General features: G+C 39.6%; 1 protein-coding gene across 3 annotated transcripts in view; it reads left to right on the plus strand.

Annotated features, from left to right (window-relative positions):
* TENM1 (teneurin transmembrane protein 1) overlaps positions 1–19,807 on the plus strand; it is a 306,894-nt gene that overhangs the window by 214,102 nt on the left and 72,985 nt on the right. For all 3 annotated transcript variants that reach the window (XM_027898080.1, XM_027898096.1, XM_027898087.1), the window contains 3 exons: positions 8,665–8,881; positions 15,809–15,928; positions 17,609–17,870. In XM_027898080.1, coding sequence (XP_027753881.1) covers positions 8,665–8,881; positions 15,809–15,928; positions 17,609–17,870 — 599 coding nt within the window. The remainder of the gene's footprint in view (positions 1–8,664; positions 8,882–15,808; positions 15,929–17,608; positions 17,871–19,807) is intronic.

The following is a 19,807-nucleotide window of genomic DNA, read 5'->3' on the forward strand; positions in this document are numbered from 1 at the left end:
ACAACGTCTCTCTGCCCACTGTCTCTGCTCTCCTACACTGGTGTGTATCCTTTCCATACAAGGTCCCACAGCTGGCATCGCTGCCCCCCTGTGCTTTTCCATCTGTCAGTGCTCTCCCCTGCTGTCCAAGCCACTGACTCACTCTTAAATCTGTCCACTAAAACCCTGTTTAGCCTGTAATGTATGTAAAGCATTTTCTGATACACTCTGTGAACTGGCTCCGTATAAACTGCCCTGTATTGTGATTTTGGGTGCTTTATATTCTGCAATAACGGTGAGTTATTGGAAGAGTTGGCAGTTTTAACTCTAAATCTCCTTGAATTTGTCAGTTTAAGGCAGACACTTAACATCATTTCACTGCAGGTTTTAAAAGCAATTTTCTTTTTCCTTTTTAATGGCAACATAACATGGACTAGGACAGCTCTGTTGACATTACAATTAGAGATAAGTGCAGAGAGAAATATTTAATTAATCTGACTACTACAGATGGGCTAAATGTAATTAAGTTTCCTTCACAATCAATTGTGTATAAGAAAAGAAAATTATATCTACATATTATAACCACTTCTCTTTATGTATATGAAGTTCACAGGATCTGATGTGGCAAAAGTATAAATTAGAAAAATTCCCCTAAAGTCATTGAAGTTATACCAGTGCTAGATTATTATGAAATCAAAAGCTGATTCCTAGTGTTTTAGGGTTTGTATACCAACACAACAGTAAAAACAGAAATTAGGAAGGAGGCATGACATTACCTGTTAAGTCCTGTTTGCTGGAGGTTGAGCCTTAGACTGTGAGAATATTCTGGTGTCTTCACGAGTTTCCATCCATCAAGCTCCATAACTGGATTAGGTTCATAAGGATGGAAGCTATTAGCATTTCTGCCTGCAGTTGTGGTGAGTGAAGAGCATGCACTCAGTTGAGTTACAGAAACACAGCTGGCAGGTAGTAACTCCCTAAGCCATTAAGATGTCATCATACTCAGCCAGTGATACAAAGCCCAAGGGATCATGTTCTAGGCATAACGTAGTGCTTTTGTATAATCCAAATCACAGAATCCTCTCCTAGAAAAATCTTAATAATTCCACTTGTGTTTAAATCAAACATTTATATCTCAGTCCTTGGGAGTCCTATTGTGTTTCAAGTTTGTTAGGAGGAAGTCACCACCAAAGAACAAAGCCGTAGTAAATTTGAATAATTATTATTTCAAACAAACTCTAATTTTAGGACTTAGGCAGAGGCATAATTTTGTGTAGTTTTCAGTTGATTTATTATATGGTACTTTCAGGGACTGAAAAACTGAAATTTAAATTAAATTAAATTGACATTTAAAACTACATTCAAATACATGGTAGAAAAGAACTAGGTTAGTCTCAACTGTGAGGACTGAATAATGTAATTTATTTGGCATGAGGAAGTGTTAGTGTTGTTCTTTGGTCTGTATTAAGAGCACAAAAGCTTTGGGAGGGGGGATGTCTAGAGTTTATTTTTTAAGGAACAGTATATTAGTATAAAGAAAAGCCACAAGTATATTCACAGGCATCCTGGTCCTGCAGCCACTGAAACACCGAGTTCTCATCAGTGCAGTTCCTCGTGGTGGTGAGAAAAAACCCTTGTGGAACTATTCTGCTGAGCAGGGAGAGCACATTTTCTTTTAGAGCCCCATTAGGATTTGCTGCACTCACACCCTGGCTGTACCAGAACCGCCTTTCCCATTCCAGCTCATAACTCTTTGTTAGCTCTTTCTTACTCGCAGACTTAAGGGCATGTTTACCTGTTCAAATATCACTACAAATATCATTGGAAAGGTCTTAGCATTATAACAGATGCACGACAGCATGGCTTGCACTTGCTCTCGTGGAGCGCATCTGCAGTCTGTTAGCAGTGTGATGTCCATTAGAAAATGCCAAGAAGTCAAGCAGATGTCCTTTGCAGTGGGGCCTTTGCCTCACTGTGGCTTCTCACACCATCACATCATTCCCCACTTCTTATTCTTCTTCTTTCTCCGTCGTGACTGACATGATTTCAGTTTATAAGATGATCATTCAGTTCATCTGAGCAGGTCATTTTCTCCTGTCCTGCCATTAATTTAGACTCACTGGAAGCTTCAGTAGCTCCAGAAGATTTCTTGGAAGCTCTGCAGAGCTTTCACAGACGAGGACCTGTGTCCTGGGCACAGGAGGCTGCCACAATGTGGGGACACACAGGGCACTGAGCACCCACTCATGGGTCACCCCTCGGTCTGCCAAGCCACAGTTTTCCTATTCTTTGGAGATGTGTTTACCCTGCTGCTGCACATATAGGTCTTTGTCTTAAGATGAAAGTTGCAGCCTGTCACTCATATTAATGGCTTTGATATGGATCTCTTTTAAATTTGCCTGCATCTCTTTTTACTGTTTTTCTTTCATGAATCAACCTCTCCCATTTGTTTTTAAGGAAAATACTATTTACTACTAGCTTTGAATTCTCTTCCAAATATCCCTTCAGTCACTTCAGACAGTTATTGTAGCTTTCTCCAAGCTTTTCCAAGCACAAGGAAATATATGACTCAGCATAGCCTTGGGTTGATAACCAGTGCTGCTAAAATATTGATGTATTTCTGACCCATCCATTGGCATTTTAATAACCTATCCATCATAGAGATATTGAGTCCATATATAAATAACATGCTATTATCACACAATATAAATAATACTGATAGGAATGGTTTTCATTGTTGCTGAGCAGTGAGGACTCCCCAGGGATACTTACAGTTTCTGAAAACCTGATATATTTGTGTTGTCCTGTGTGTGGAAGGCCAAACTCACTGGATAAAACACTCACAGTCTTTCCACAGGCCCCCTGATGGGTTTCCTGATAAAAACACCAATGTTCCTGCTTAACAGCCTCACTTTCTGCTACCTGCTATGTATTATGGCTAAAATTTGTGCAATTTGAATTAATGCATATGAATAAGCATTACTTACTCATGACAGTTGCTGCTGCTGCTTAGTCTCTTCTGAAGTTACTCTTTGATTCCATTTGCTTGGGTTCCTGGCAACCCTAATTAGACTGAACTGAGCCTGTGGTGAAACAAGTCGGCACAGGCAATGTTTAATGCGTATTTGAAATCTGTAAAAGAAAATAAGTAAATGCGAATTGGAGACTCCTGTGGATTTTTTTTTCCCCACAACCACTAGTATTGAACAATTGATCATGTGAGTGCACTGAAAAGTGCAAATCCTTCAAATGTTGAGCGTCTTAGTGTTTAGATTTTTAGGTTGCTCTGAATAGGAGTTCAGAGAAAAAAATCTATTTACTGCAAGGAGGAACTTCAGTCCCATTTTTTACTTTTGGTGAAAATATTCTGGACATAGATCTCACAGCTCAGTCACTGGCACTCACTGGGATCAGCAGAGAGGGGGTGGGAGTGCACTGACACACACACAGCTCTGGGTTGCTCTGCAGCAGTGAAATGAAGCTCATTGGTATTCAAAGAATTATAGAATATCCTGAGTTGGAAGGGACCCCCAAAGATCATTAAAGTGCAACTCCTAACCCTGCACAGGACAGCCCCAAAAACTGTACCATGTGCCTGAGAGTGTTGTCAAACACTTCTGAACTCTGTGAGAATTGGTGCTGTGACCACTTTCCCAAGGAGCCTGTTCCCTTACCCAACCACCCTCTGGGTGAAGAGCCTTTTCCTAATATCTAACCTAACCCTCCCCTGACACGGCTTCAGGCCATTCCCTTGGGTCCTGTCACTGGTCACCAGAGGGAAGAGACCAGTGCCTGTCCCTCCACAGCCCCTCATGAGGAAGTTGTAGACTGTGATGAGTTCTCCCTTCAGTCTCCAATTCTCCAGGCTGAACAAGACAAGTGACCTCAGATGCTCCTCATATGTTTTCCCCTCTAGGCCTTTCACCATCTTCATAGCTGTCCTCTGCATGCTTTGTAATAGCTTTATATCTTTCTTGTATTGTGGTGCCCAAAACTAAGTACGGTGTACTGCTTAGAGATGGATTTGATTCTTATGTCACTGAGCAATTACATTATTAGTCTGTGTGTTTGTGAGCGTGTCTGAGATTACCATCAAACCTATTAGTTTACATTAACCTAGTAGTTAACTTTAGTAGTATCTTTTCCATGTGTGACAAAAGCTTGAAAAGGTGAGAACTCTGCCCATTTAATGAACTTTTAAGCAGAAGAATAGCAATTCTAAGCTTTATTGCAAACTATTTATGTTTTGCTTGCCATAACCTAATGGTAGTGGATGGTTTATTAAAATAACTAACATCAGCAACATGGGAGGTAGAGTCTGATTGAATTTGTCATTTTCATAGCCAGTTGATAAAGTGTCTCAGTTGTTTAATAGGAATGAGGCCGCTGGGCAAGGTGATCATCCCTGTAGAGGAGAGAATGCTGCACAATGTTTACATTAGAGAATGTGCTCTAGCACAACCTGAGCCTTCCATGACTGCAATACAAACATAGCTGAGGAGGTAATTTCACAACACTTGTGAGATCCTTTCCATCATATGGAATAGGAAAAATATATAAAAATGCATAAGCAAGAAAATACATTTTTTTTTAAAGGAAAACATTGTGTGATTCCATTAAAGCAAACTCCTGACACAATAAATATTAATATCATTCCTTCTGGAAAGCTTCCTGAAAAAATCTATTCCCCAGCAAAGAAATATGAAAATCTTGTCCTAATTCTGTGATCTATTGCAATGCAGATAGGATTGGTATGACTGAAAACAGAGCAACTTGTTTTGGCATGCTCTGCCTTCTCTTTGAGGTTGTTTAAATTATTTAAGTGTGCTATGAAGTGCTTTTTATGCTCAAGTCAATCTTTGTGAATTCTATTTTAGCAGTAATATTAAAAATATTTTAATTGTGTCATTCACTTAGTTCGTCATCACCCATCACATACAAAACAAGGTAGCTGGAAGATGTGAAACCATAATCCCAGACTCATCAAAACGTGAATCACTTTATTATATAATCTGTAGTGCCCCTTTAAGGTGCCTGACTGTGTTTTATATAAAATAAATAAAAAAATGCTAATAGCAAACTGAAATCATTTACACCCCTGTAATACATCTTCGTCTGCACCTATGCTGTGATGCACTTTGGTGTAACTGACAGTAAAAACTTCAGTGTACAGGCTCCCCTGCTGGATGAATTACAGTTTTTGCTGTTTGTAGTAGTTTGTTCATACTCCTGGCTGTTGTCTCCTGAGATTTAAAAGAAACCCTGCTGATTTATTAATACAGTGAACTTTTTAACAGTTGGTTTCTGATATGAAAATTTAACTAAAATTGTGACCATTGGTTGAGAACTGACTCATGTATTTGTGGAATTTTAAGGGAATTAATTTGATTATATATTTGTTTTTTGTGGGTTATTCTCCTGGACTAAAAGTCTCATTTCAAATAGAATTGGGTTGTTGAAAATGTCCTCACATGCACTTAGTAATATGATTTGCACTATCACAAACTGCCTCCATATGTAGCTTGTGATTCTGTTTGACCTGGTTCATTTTGATGGGTATCATGCTGAATTACAGGAGTTTCTTTTGGGGAGTTAGATTGGAATTTTTTTCTTGTTTTCTTGTAAATGGTCTAACGTTAAACCAAAGTCTTAAATTTGCCTAAAGTGGAACAAAGATTGTATTTTGGCCTAATGGTTTACTGTTTGTCCCAAAATAGGTGCTTTATTCTTTTACTTTAGCACAAAGTGTGAAAAATATTTTTCACTTCTATCCAATTTGATTTCTCTTCAAAATTTTGTTTAATTGTTTGGGAAAAAAAGCTCCAAGTTTCATTATTCAGACAATTCTAGTTAATGGTTCTAAAGTACGTCCACACAGTGGCCTGAGCAAAATATGTGGCCTTAAAGAGTCCATAGAAGAGCTGGTGTTTCTGCACCTTCTGCCTCACTGCCCATGGAGCATCTTCTCTGAGCCATCTGTTTTCTTTTTTACTCTGCATGGTTGAGTGGGGAGATTAAAATAAATTGTCATCTGATCAATAAAAATATTATAAAAAAAAATACAGCATGAGAGAGAGAAAAGCCATGAATGATAGTCTATAACCTAGTAGACTGTTCCCTTGCATTAACATTGATATTTTCAGTAACAATTTCTTCCTCTAATGATTTCGTAGCCTTTGCTCCTAAGGCCGTAAACTGGTCCTGCCTAATCCAGACTTCATAGAGTGATGGTGCTATTAGAACACACACCATTCTCACAATTATGCTTCTGTTATGCTTCTGGGACTTCACACCCTACTAATGGGAAAGCCACCCTCTTGTGTCCCTGGGAGCCTGGAGAGGGAAAATGAAACCAGGTGCAAGTAATTCAAACCAAAATAACTCCATTAGCAGTACCTGGAAGAGTTTATAAGGCAGTCACTCTGCTGACAAGTAAACTGCAAAGAAAAGATGAAAATTGAGTCTGACTGGAAGATGGAAAACTGCTTTCCCTGTACTTGGTTTCTTTTTGTGTACAGCCTGAATGCACAGTGTTTGTAGTCAGGCATGTAAGCTCTTGACTGAAGCAGAGAAAAATGAAGACTCTATTAGAAAGAGCAAAGTAGTTAATTGTTGTTTTTACAGCTATTTCTTTCCTTAGAAATTTGTTTCCTAATAATCTTCACATTCAGATATTTCTGTGACTTTTCACTTTTATTTCTTACCTAAATGAGAGAATCAGGTCAACTCAGTTCCCACATCTAATGGCTTGTTGACAGGGAAAAAATTAATCAAAATAGCTACTGTGGAATAAATTACTCCAGAATAGCTTCCTCGTGGATACTGTTATTCTGAAATAAGTGCTTCTTTTTTCTGATTAGCACATATTCTGCCAGACCAATGTTTGTCAAGTTTCTCAGGTAGACAGCAGTTGGTCAGATTGTAGAAATTAGTACCTTCCAGAAAGTCCCTTGACTCCTTGAACAAGACTTGTCACTGCCATAACCCTTCCACTGGCAGAGCCCAGCCCTGAGTGGCCTGACCATGTCAGAGCCCTCTGCAGGCATCTTCATTATCAACCAGCAAGATATTTCAATGCCTTCATCATCTTTTCAAGTCTAGTAGAATTCTGTAACATTTGTAGTCTTGGATAATCTGCTAGTTATTTGATGCATTTCAGCTCATGTTTTAAGAATATAGAGAGTTTCTTTCTTGGACAAAAAAAAAGCGGAAACAATAAGATTTTTTTTTTCCTTGCAGTTCCAAGCCTGCTCTTCCAAGTTTCAACCCAAAAAGCTCTTTTGTTTTTTCATCACAACACACTGAAAACCCCTCTGGTTCATGCTGTGAACTCCTCCATCCGCTTCCTGTGTGCTTTTGTTTAGACTGGAGGCCCCTTATTGTTTCAGCTTACTGATTTCCTAGAGGATTTCAATTGCTTCCTAGGCTTTCCTGAATATAAAGTGACTGCTACACTCAAAGTCAATAAACTCAACGTTGCCCTGTGAAGTCCTTCTCCCACCACTGGCAAATGCCCGTTGTCGCCAGGATTTGGGGAATGTGGAAAGAACTTAAAGCACACACTGACCTGTAGCCATGCCAGCTCTGCTGGATCCAAGGGTCCTAGGTTATTGTTGTTAGCTATCTGCAGTTGCCCTTGGCTCATTATCACAAAAACTAGCCTGCTGTATCTGATTTCCCAGCTGCAGCAGGATAGATTGGTTAATATATTTTGCTTAGCCAAGCAGTTACCTTGCTCAAGGTCAGGCAAGGATTTTCAGATGCCAGGAAAAACCGTTTCATTATATTTGTTTGTTCTGTAGAAGGGCTTTTGCTTTCTTTTCAAAGTGAATATTTTACGGTGCTGTTTACTGAGTATTCACACAGTGCAGTGTGCTCTATTGAGAAAGGAGAAGAGTTGGCTGAGGGTTAGTCTCGCACCCATTAAAGTCAATGACAGAATTCCAGCAGCTCCCCTGCTGGCGCAGTTTGCCCGGAGGAGGTACAGTTTGATAGACTTCAAAGTGTTGGTACGAACAGAGCATGGAAAGTCAAAGCATGAAGTGAAAATATCTGACAGTATGTTGATCCTATAGCATTCCAATTTTAACACAAGGGAAATCCATACAGTGATATGATGACTCCACATTTATTCAGACCGACCTTGTTAAAAATACAAAGAGATGTCTTTGTTGAAGGATACGACACCTTCATCTCGCTTTATATGCGTTAGTGTGCTTGTCAGTCCAAGCAAGTTAGCAGCTGCTAAGTCATAAAATGGATGTTAAAGAACATAGCTGGACATTTTACCGTCTCTTATTAAATCTGTTTCTGATTGAGTATGTAATTTAGGCAATTTGTACGTCTAAGCTGCTGATAGAAGCAATTAAATGCCAATAGCCCAATTTTAAGTTTTATTTAGGTGCTTAATTTAGATGCACTTCAGTGCTCCAATTTTCGTCATAAGCTTCGGACATTTAAGTACATGAATTTCACCCGCAAATGTTGCTCTGAGTTTGTCCACGAAGAAATTTAGATTTTTTAAATGGATTAAGCATATGTGTTAATGCTTTATTGAATTTGACTGTGTCGTAATCAGCATGCCTTTCCATTTGTTACATCCCTCCTGTGCTCTCTGATAGTAAATGTGGTGCTTTATTCTCAGAACCACTCAATTTCCTGAACTTTCCATTCTCTCCATTTTAGATGGCTTGACAGACTGTGTAGACCCCGATTGTTGTCAGCAAAGCAATTGTTACACAACTCCACTCTGCCAGGGTTCGCCTGATCCCCTTGACCTTATTCAGCACAGCCAACCACCCTTCTCTCAGCATCCTCCAAGGCTCTTTTACGATCGAATCAGATTCCTTATTGGAAAGGAAAGCACTCATGTTATCCCAGGAGATGTCTCGTTTGAGAGCAGGTGAGTTTTTCTCTCAGATGTAAGGTTTTTCTGAATATTGAGAACTGCAATGAAATTATTTCACCAGGGGAAAAATGGTGAAACCTGGATAGCTGAGGATTCCTCCCTGAACCTCATGAAATACTTAAAAGGATAACAAACTTAAGTCCCAACAGCTGAGGATCTTGGTTTTCAGATTATCCTTGGTACCTGTCTAGTTCATGAAAGTGCCACAGCAACAAATTCTACTGCTCTTATGAACAAGACTCTGACTGTTGAGGAAGGTAAGCTGCCTCACAAAATCAGCAGGGGTAAGTTCAGCCCTTCATACTGTACATACATTTGGTGGCAGGATGCAGAAGGACAATTTTAATTCACGAGTGCTGTATTCAGTCACCTTTCTGCCCAATCGAACTTGATTCGTATTTACAGTGTAATAAATTTAACATGTGTCACATATAATCCAACCACCTAATTAAAAAAACTTCTCTTTTTTTTACTACATGTTGATAGACCAGTGTTTACCATTTTATGCCCTGGGTTTCTCTCCAGCTGTCATGCAAAGAGTAGAGTGATGTCTGAGTATTTGAGATTGGCTTTGCCCTTTTAACAGGAAAAAACTGTGCAATAGGAAAGGGGCACTTGCCTGCTCAGAAAACCTGGTAACACATATTTTCTTGAACATTTGAAATATAGAGGCACATAAGATTTTATGCTGTAGTTCACCTGGGAAGCTATAACTTACATGCTGACAAAGAGATCCACAAATCATCCACATCACCTGACTATTACCCTGTCAACTAGGCCTATGCATTAGATAAACCATGTTCCAGTAATAAGGACATAAGAATTTTTTTTATTTTCACAGTACATAGCACTTAGGTTACAACCTCAACACAATTCCAGCTGCACACAAATTCAGTGCACTTTCTCTTTGTAACATTAATTTTTAATAAAGTAAATTTGTAAACAGAGTCCTTATTGATCTGAAATACCTAAACATTTAATCACTATTAATAATGTAACAGGATGTGATAAATATGTAGAACAATAGGGCATGAAGATGAACTCTGTGAGAAGCATCCACCTGCCATGGCTAGATCTCTCAGAGCATGTTGCTGTTATAAAAGGTGCTACGGCACCTGGGCCAAGGTCCTTGGCTGGCTGTATGTGCAAACCAAAAGCCTTTTAAAACAAAAGTCACCAGTGAAAGATTTGCCTCATCAAAATGCCTCACAGTGAGGAGTTTTCAGAGAGGAGGTGAGCACTCGAGTTGCCTGTACAGTGTTCTGTGACACTGCAAATGTTAGCAGCCAGATTGCACATAATCCCATCAACGTGCTTTTATAGATATAAGGAATTGATCTTTTAAAGCTATCATTGGTAGGATTTTAACTTGGATTTAAAAGCTTCTTCTGAGTATTTAGTTTCTTTACCCTGAGACCTGCCATGCCTTTGAAAAACGAAGAGCGGCGAAGTTCCGTGTGGGAGCAGCAGCCCACCCTCACCATGGCTTGTTACTTCCTGCCACTAAGGAGTATGACTTGTACTTGTGTCAGTGCATTGCTCACACCCCAGATATCCTTTCCTCCCTCTGCAGAGAAATTCCTAGTTAGTTTGGTGAGAAGATCCTTGGGATTCACATGAGGGTGGCTCTATCTTTGGAATCAGGGCAGTGCCTGGAGACTCGCGCTGTGCCGTGTCTCCTGGGGTTTGTCAGCAGTAATCTGCACTGTACTGGGCACCCCGAGGGGTCCCTTAGTCCACACTTTGCTCAATCCTCAAGTCTTCCAGGCTGCTGAAAAATTCTTCATCCACAAGTCAAATATTATTAAAAACTGCCAGAATTTTTCTCAAGGATGAGAGATAAGCAGGGTCTCTGAAGGAGGCAATAGCTGAGCTGTGCTGCCTCTGTTCAGAAATCTTCCTCTGACATTGCCAATCTGACTGTCATCTAGTGTCTGTTCTTCTCCTGGGAATTAAGATTATTGAAAAAAATATAGAAAGACAACTGCTGCTACAGTAAAAACATAAGAAATCTGTGATCCAACCTATCTGATACAGACCAAAGAATGCTTAGGGGGTTTTAATCTTTGGGCTGTTGTTGAAAAAGTTGTGTCCAGGCACATGATATTAACTCATGTCTGCCTGCAATGACACTGATTTTATGGCATTGGTGTTTCAACACGAAATGTTGGAAGGATTGGATATAATAGGGGCATGCATTTATTTCAGAGCACTGGCATCCATTCCCACTGGTGCTTCAATTTTGCAAAGCCCTAGCTGGCTTTTTTTTATTGTTATTATTTCCCTTCACAAGAAATCTCTGAGACCATTAGGAGGATTAAGGAAGAAATATCTATCCAATGTTTCCAACCCTCTGATTCAAGTGACATTGTACAGTGTTTTACTGTACCACAGGTCAGTGGAGCTCTAGTATGGGTGATGTTTGCACAAAGTTCACTGTAGACAAAGTCAAAGTGATGTTGATTAGATTTAGGAAAGCTATCAAAAATGGTGAAGATTATCTCTGTCATTCAGACTGAAAATGTTTCGTCTCTGCCATATCCTGGCATTTTCCAAATAATCTGAAATACTAAAACTAGTTGTTCTGACAGATGCTGAGACATCTATCCTTTTTCATTTGCATTTTGGATCTTAGCTTAGCTCTAATTTTTAAATATTTGGGTTCTACAACACAGTCAGGATGTTGCATTGAGCCAGAGCTAAATACTACACCAAGAATAGTGTTAAGAAGAAAAATGATGGCAAAACATGTTTTACTTTTTATTATGTCAAAGTTATGTCATTTGTGCTGGGTTTTTACAAACTCCCACTTATCTGTGACGTGCTGAAAGGCAGACTAGAGACATTCTGAATAAATGGAAATGTATTTGCTTGCATCAGGAGTGGTTTTGACCTACTACATGTAGCAGGGTGTAGCAGATTATAATGCTTTTGTCAACTTCTGTTCTCAGAAAGGTTTTTAGCTTGTTTCTTTGCTGAGGTTTTTTTTTTAATGCATGCTGCTGGCAAGCTATTTGACTCACTGCAAATTGCCTGCAAAAAGGGTCCAGTGTATGGTACTGAATTAATTACCCTTCAAAGGCTGCTTACAGCAACATTGTCAGCAGGAAGAAACGAATGTACCTCACTAGCCTTTAGCTTAATTTCTCTGATTGAAGATTTTAATCATAAATGTAATACAGTAAATGACATATTCTGGTAATGTGACACTTGGAAATTCACAAGTTGCTTGACAGAGTTTCATATCTGAGCCTAATGTCTCAGCCTGAGGTGCTCTGAGAATACTGGAAACTTAACACACAAAACAAAAGGAAAAAAATAGCAGATAAGTAGCAGCAGAGCAAGGCAGAATGGTAATGGAATAATAAAATGCTTTACAAATAGTGAAAGAATGCATCTAGAATTTAAACTTCTATTTATATTTTAAAGTAGAGATGTCAAACAAACTGCCTTATGGCAGAGGCCTGAGATGCGCAGAGCTGAGATCCTCAGTTACTTGTGGAATGACCCATGAAGCACTGACAGAAAAATCCTACTTCTTTTAGGCCACCTGCAACCCGTGGGAATCTCGGCTTTCTCTCAAAAAGCCAACTGCTCCCTCTGGAGTTGCAGATTTAGTACAGCTTGCCAGGGGACTGGAAACACTTTTAATGCATTTGAAAACACTAAGGCAGCTTATCAGGGCCATGTTCCTGCCCAGCTCCACCAAATTAGAAAAGACATTCTTGCACTTACTTTCAAGTTAAAACAACTTGGAGAGCCTTAGGTCCGAGGTTACGCAGTCGCCGCGAATAGGTGGCTGTTGGACAGATAGTAGGAGTTATCCCCCATGAGAAGCCAAAGCAGGGCAGTCACAAGAGTGTGGAATAAATCTTAGAGGCAGAGAATGCAGTGCATTGAGGAGACATCATGATCTTGAGAGGTTTCTCTGCTCAAATTAAGAAAAGCAGTGAGTGGTAGCAAGGCCCCCATCTCATCTGGGGAGAGGGTGGATGTTGAAGCGAGGAAGCGTGAAGTGGCAGTTGACTACAAAGGGACATCACTGCAGGGAACATGCTCTGCATGCTCTAAAAGCTCTGGTAAGGAAAGGAATTAAGCAAGGTCTTCTGCAAGCAGCAGAGCTGCAGGGAACCTGTGTGGCAGGACACCTGCAGGCATGGGGGTCTGCTCTGAGAGCTGCCAGGGCACAGGGAAAGGAGGGAGAACTCACTGCAGACTGGGGGCTGTTTGTTACCTCCTGAGCCTGTGAGATTAGTGCTGGTCATAAAGTAACTGAAAAATGTTTTCATACCTGCAGTAAGTGCCAAATTAAAGCTAATTCTGATCAAGTGCTTAGTCAAAGATTTAGTAGGTGCTGGTAATTCAAGAAGAGGCCAGAGAGTAGAAGACTCTTCAACTTAGAGTAGGTAATAAAAAGATATTAAATAATGAGGGCAAATGTAGGAACACAGAGGCAGGCTTAGAACATTTGAAATCTAGGAGATTACAAACACAATTCAGTACAAACAAATATAGAATAATGAGGTTTATATGTCATTATCACATACTGTAAATATGTGTGGCTTGTAAAATACGGTGACTAAAAAAGGAGCAAGTTGAAAGATAAGTCTCTTAATATTATTTATGAATAATGGGTAGTAAAGTGAATGAGTAGGGGAAAGAAAAGCTATGGATGAAATAATGGAGGCTTTGATGAGCTGTTATCAGACAAATCTGTGTGCTTGATAAAATATGAGGACAGAGTAGTGTCAGAAGACAGGTCTGTGTGGAATGAACAAACAGGAGTGGAGAATAATGCACTGAATAATGATTGCTCTCAGAGGTCTTGCTCTCACACCAATGTGAGTTGTAAATATATGGAGTCCTCTAATAAAAGTATTAGAAAAGAAATGGCAGGTCTGTTGATGTTAGAAATATGAGAAAACCGTATTTTCTGCTCTAACAAATCAAAGAGAAATTGAACCTGGCTCTCCTGTTGAGTGAGTCTTGTGAGTCTGGAGAGACACACAGGAGCTTGATTGCCTTCAGTGGAGCAGCAGGTTTTGCCCACAAGTAGGGCCACAACCCATTTAGTTCATGTATAAAACAAAAAAGTTGATAAGTCAGAACTCTGTTTTGCATACTGGCAGTAACGCAACCTCTCCCATTTCTCTGGGATTTGTCAGATCTTTGCTGAAGATCAGCATCTTTCTATGTCCTGGGAATACAGAATCCATATTAGCAACTGTAGTGAATGGTGTGCTTGCAAAGAGGTTCATTTTCACCAGTTGCATTTTCTCAGGTCGTAGTCAGTCGGGTTTGATGACATCATGGTGATAAATCCTGTCAAATGGCTTTGGAGAATGGGAACTTAAGAAACAAGTCAGAATTTTCTGAAATTTATGGTCTCCAATTTGCGCATATGATTTCATTGGATCATGGTCAATTAACCTCTCAAGGGATATTTTTTAAATTCATAAGTAGACTCCTAAATAACTTTTGTCTGAGGAACTATAAAGTTTTTCATGTAGTTCACATATTCACTATACAATGGATGTGTCTGATGAGGTCTACCATGAACTTTCAAACTGAGAGAGAAACAGAACAATGCCTAAATTTACGCTAGCTGTTTATATTGAGTAATTAATGTTTGTTCACTTTGTAAGTATTCTACTGGGTTTGACCCTAAATGTCTTAATGTTACCAGAAGACTTCTGCATACACTGTTCACTTCATTATGTAAAACCACGGTATTGCTGATGTGTACCAGACAGCAGGGGCAGAATACTGAAAGGTGTTTCAATGGAATGCAGCTGTGTAAGCCTTTAGGAAATCCCACTTGGTGCTAATCTGCACCATGAGGATATTTTGCTTCGAATTCCTCACCCTTGGGGATATTTGCCTCCTTTGTGTCTCATTATTCAGTTAGGCAAAAAGCTAAAGCTAAGAAAAAGAGTAATTTCTTCACCGTTTCTGTGGTCAGGGTGAAACCAATGGTCTTAAAGGGCAGTCATGGAGATTCAAATTGGGCAGTAGAAAAAACTTGCCATGAGTAAAGCAGTCATACAGAGGCACTGGAATGGGTTACTTGGTGAGCTTATAGAGTTAGACAAGCATCTGTCTGGACTGATGTAGGTATAGTTGATCTAACCTGAGGCAAAGGAATGGACAAGATAAAGTCTTGTATTTCCTTTCAGCTCTCATTTTCTATGATTCTGTGATCCTGTTAGCCTCCGATTAGACCCACTTAGTAATGAGTTCACTTTCCTGTCCATTGACTTTGATGTGTTCCGCTGTGCTGCCATGTTCCAGCCTCCTCACTGGAATGTGAGGACAAAGTGGAAAGTGGGTGCAAGTCCAACACATCCCAGAGGGAATTTAAAAGGGCATCACATGTGACAGGGCATTGAGAAAAATGTAAGTTACACTTGATTAGGCACCCTGTGAATTTACGTATCTAACTTTCTGAAGTTCAGTGAAGACCATGTATCTCACTGCTGCCTTATCACATTAGTTCAGCTTTTTTCTAATAGACAACAGTCCCCTATACCTAGCAGCAGAGAATGAGGTTTCATTCTCTCCTTTCACAAAGCATCACTCCCTAGAGCTGCAGCAAGCTAAATCACGCTATCAGTGAAACCTTTGCAGTGCACTCTTTCAATGGCAGAACAAATGGTATCCTGAAATATGTCTGGAAATAGAAATATACCCTACATACACGAACGATTCATGGGAGAGTCTGTGTGTCATGTTCATGAGATAATGCTTTTCCAAATCAATCTTTTGGACTTGTTTGACTTTTCTTTCAAAAATGAACGGTCACAGTGATATCAGAGCAGTTCTGTCTGTCTGGGACAGAAGCATAGCCCAGTTTCTGAAATCAATGCCCTTCTCACCCTCCTCACGTGTGTAACATGTTGTGTTCTACTCTTGCTGTTACAGACGGGCGTGTGTCATCCGAGGCCAGGTTGTAGCAATAGATGGAACACCTTTGGTTGGAGTGAACGTCAGTTTTCTGCACCACAATGAATATGGATACACCATCAGTCGACAAGATGGAAGGTCAGGCTTTCAAGTGTGATCTCCCACTGGTTTGTGGAAGATCATACCTGGTTTGTGTAGTTATGGCCATCTTCCAGCTTCTTTTCATGTACAAAATTTTCATAGACAAGAAGAAAAACCCTGAGCAGCGACAAGATTACAGTAACATTCAAACTCCTGGAGCTGAAATGTGCCAGTTCTGCTGTACCAATACCTTCTTGACATTTGAATATTTTCACAAGTCAGGTTTTCCAGGGAATGTCCTGTCTTCCCTCTTTTTTTCTGTTGTTAAGTGTGAATCTTTCAAGGAGTTTATTGAGGTGTCAGTGAAGCTAGCCCTTTTGGCTGATCTTCTGAACACAAGGAAAAGTGAGAACAGACTCTCCCCAGAGTCAAAGTTAAACTGCTGTTCCATAACAAGCCCTGAGCAGTCCTGGCTTCCCCTTCTTCCCCAGCCTTGTAAGGCCAAGTTCAATTCTCAAAGAGAGGTGAAGTTTCAGCATATTCTATATTGCACTCCAAGGTTGGCCATCCATTTGCAATAGGGTCATGATTTGCTACTGAACTTAATTAAGCTGCTAAGGGCAGTTTAAGACTTCATCTTCCTTGTCTGTATTGTAAATTACAAGAAATCAGAAGCCGTCTTCCATCAGGGAAAGAGTGGTGTAATTTGTCACTGCTTCCATAATTATTCCTTTCTTGTTTGGATTTGCCAGTTTATGAAAGTAAGGAACATGCATATTTATTTTACCTTAGTTTATTGACTTTCAAATCGCACTACTGAAAGTTGGTAATTATCATTTCCTCCTTACACTAGCCTGGATAAAGTTGTTGCATTAAAATATGCTACCTGTATTTTGCTGTGAATGTAATCGGTGTCATTTGGGAAATGTGATGAGATATACATAATTAAGTCTGACTTCTTATCACAGTTTGTTACCATCAAACCCCTCCATAATAGATGCATTCAATAATACAGAGAGTGAAGTAGCTATTTACATATTACCTTGTGTTGTCTGACTGTGGATGTCAGAAACTCTGGAAATTGAGACTGTATATCATGCCTTCTATGTCCCACTGTTTTGCAGCCCAGATATGCCAAAGTTTCTTCACAGTAGGTCCCAGAGGATCACCTGCCTTGTGTACAAGAGCTGATTCAGTTCTCAGTGCAATTAATCAGCATCTTTTCCAAAAAATTTCATATCCTGCACAGAGAGGTCTCGTGCTCAGTGTACTCAACCTTTTCCTCCTGCTGCTTTTAGAAAAAGGGAAGGGATTATGTTAATAGAGCTAAGGCCTAACAGGCTTTAAGACTTATTATTCTGTGTGCTCTTCCTGCATAGATTATGAGTGGCATCCCTCTTCTGGGCTAGGAATTTCTCTTCATATAAACCAGAGTAACTGAGTCCATACTTTCGTTACAGATGACTTGATAATATTAATTCTAGTTGATAAATAGAGGGGAAGGAGACCAGATAAAAGAGAAATTCTGTGCCTTGCTGTTGATGCATAGAAGGGAGAAAGCACACAGAGGTAAAGCTTCATGGATGCCAAGGGGATGCCAGGAAGGCACACTTGAATTACTTCACATAGTAAATTAAGGACTGTAATAAGGAACATAAAGGTTTTGTTTGTGATGCTTTGAAAGGTGTGGTAATGTGGTGATAAAACAAACAAAACAATTTGTTTTCTCTTTTCCAGTTTTGACCTTGTGGCTGTTGGAGGAATCTCTGTCACTCTAGTTTTTGATAGATCTCCTTTCATATCTGAGAAAAGAACACTTTGGTTGCCTTGGAATAGATTTATCATTGTAGACAAAGTTGTAATGCAAAGAACAGAGTCGGACACACCATCTTGTGACATCAACAGTTTTATCAGCCCAAATCCAATTGTACTCCCTTCCCCCTTGACAGCATTTGGAGGGTCCTGTCCTGAAAGAGGAACTGTTATCCCAGAACTTCAGGTAATGAAAAGACTTTCAAATGAACAATTTGTTCTGTTGCAGAACCAAGGATAGACAATTTTAGAAGGTGAAATCAAACAGTGAGCAAATAACTGCTGAAATGTCAGTCACTTGGCAGAATAACACCAATGCCTATCTCTTTAGTGCTCTTTAACAAGATGCTTTTGTCTTTTTCCTTTCTTTAATTTTTGTTAATATTTAAAAGTGCTTTGATTCTGACCTCCAAGTAGAAGAAACTGAGGAGTCCTAACATGATTTAGTATTGAAACCCTGATTTATTTATCGTGATGCACAAAACCATTCCTAGTTACAGATGAACAGTATAATTTCCCCATACATCAATGTGAGGCATTACCCAAGATGCTTTGAAGATTTCTAGAAGGTGTTTCATCTGCTCACACCTTCTAGTTCTTTACAATGGCATCTCTGGCTATATATTAGATTCTTGGGGTTTATTACTTTCTTTGCAAGGTAGAGCAATTTTAGCATGATCTTTAGAATTTTTTTTTATTTAAATGTCTTTTTTCACACTCCCTTAAGTGTTTAGAAGTCATTTCTAAATTAACCTTGTAATCAACTGTTCTTTTACTTGAGACTTAAAAAGGGTTGTGTGAGTTGAAAACCCAACAAAATACAGCTACACAGGTTTGGGGTCGTGTTCACCTCCTTAATTTTTATTACGTTCTTTGAGCAGTTAGAGTTTAAACAGTAAGAAGTCCTTTGGGTTCTCTTTTAATTTCACTGAGCAAGTCTGGAAGAGACTTGGAGGCTACCTGTAGACATGGGTATTTCCAAACTTTTCTCTTTTCCTCATAAAACTGTTGCTACTTTATTCTACATGTAAAAGCCCTCTGGTTGAACTCAATTATGTCTAAACACCTCCATACCTTTCATGCTTTATCCAGTGGATGGCCATAGTGTTGCTTCACAGAACGTACTAAGTGAAACTAATGAACATAAATTAAGAATAAGTGCTGCACACCAGCAAGAAAAAACTGGGTCACAGTACTCCACATGAGGTATGCCTGGGTCTGCTTTGAACAGCGAGGTACCCAAAGACGCAGTCTACTCAGAAAAAACCACACCCACTTCTTTTTCTTTTTTCAGTCATTGGGGTGTTCTTAGAGTGTTAGGTTTCATGGTACGGTACTTGGAATTGAACAAAAAGTAACTAAGAATAATAGGAGACAGAGATATATTAGCATGCATTAATGCATGAATATTTCTTCCTGTTTTTCTATTAAAAAATGAGAAGGGATGTCAGATGTATGACAGAGAGGGCAGCTGGGATGTCAGCAGGAAAGAAGGGGAACACTGCAAATCAGGAACAGTAAAGGGAGCAGGATTTCCCTGGCAACACTACATTTCATATGTTGAAACGACAAGTGCTGGCAGGCCTCCAGCTGTACTGCAGCAATGCTGTGACAGTGATACTGTTGCAGTGTGTAAATAAAATTGTTTTGAATGAAATAACCTATTGTTAAACAAGAAAAATTTAAAAACTCTATAATATAAACAAAACTGTTTGTCATTTTCCAAGCATGATGAATTTAACATTGTGACAGGTTGACTCATTGTTACAGAAATGCATTAAAATCATTAACCTTATTAAGCACAGTCTAGTTTTCAAGTGGCTTTTGAGTTACTGCAGTAGCATCTCCAAGAAGCCATTCGCATTTCTTGCCTGCTCTTCCTTGCAGTCTGTCCCAGAGCAGCTCCTTCCTCGCAGGAGATCACAAGAGCTAAATCCCTTTTTGTAGCTCCAAGGCCCACATCATTCAAAAGGTCAAGGCCAAATTTCTTTTTTCCACTGACAAGCTTAGAGTCTTTGCAGTCCTTCTAGTTGCTGAGGGCCTATCTCCATTGCAGTGGGAATTGATGCCTCCCACAGTGGGCATATCCAAGCTTGCTTTAATCCAAGTGATTCAGACAGCGGC

Source organism: Empidonax traillii, unplaced genomic scaffold (assembly GCF_003031625.1).
Source record: "Empidonax traillii isolate 1590-97213 ecotype Southwest subspecies unplaced genomic scaffold, ASM303162v1 scaffold20:size5563877, whole genome shotgun sequence".
Lineage (NCBI taxonomy): Eukaryota > Metazoa > Chordata > Aves > Passeriformes > Tyrannidae > Empidonax > Empidonax traillii.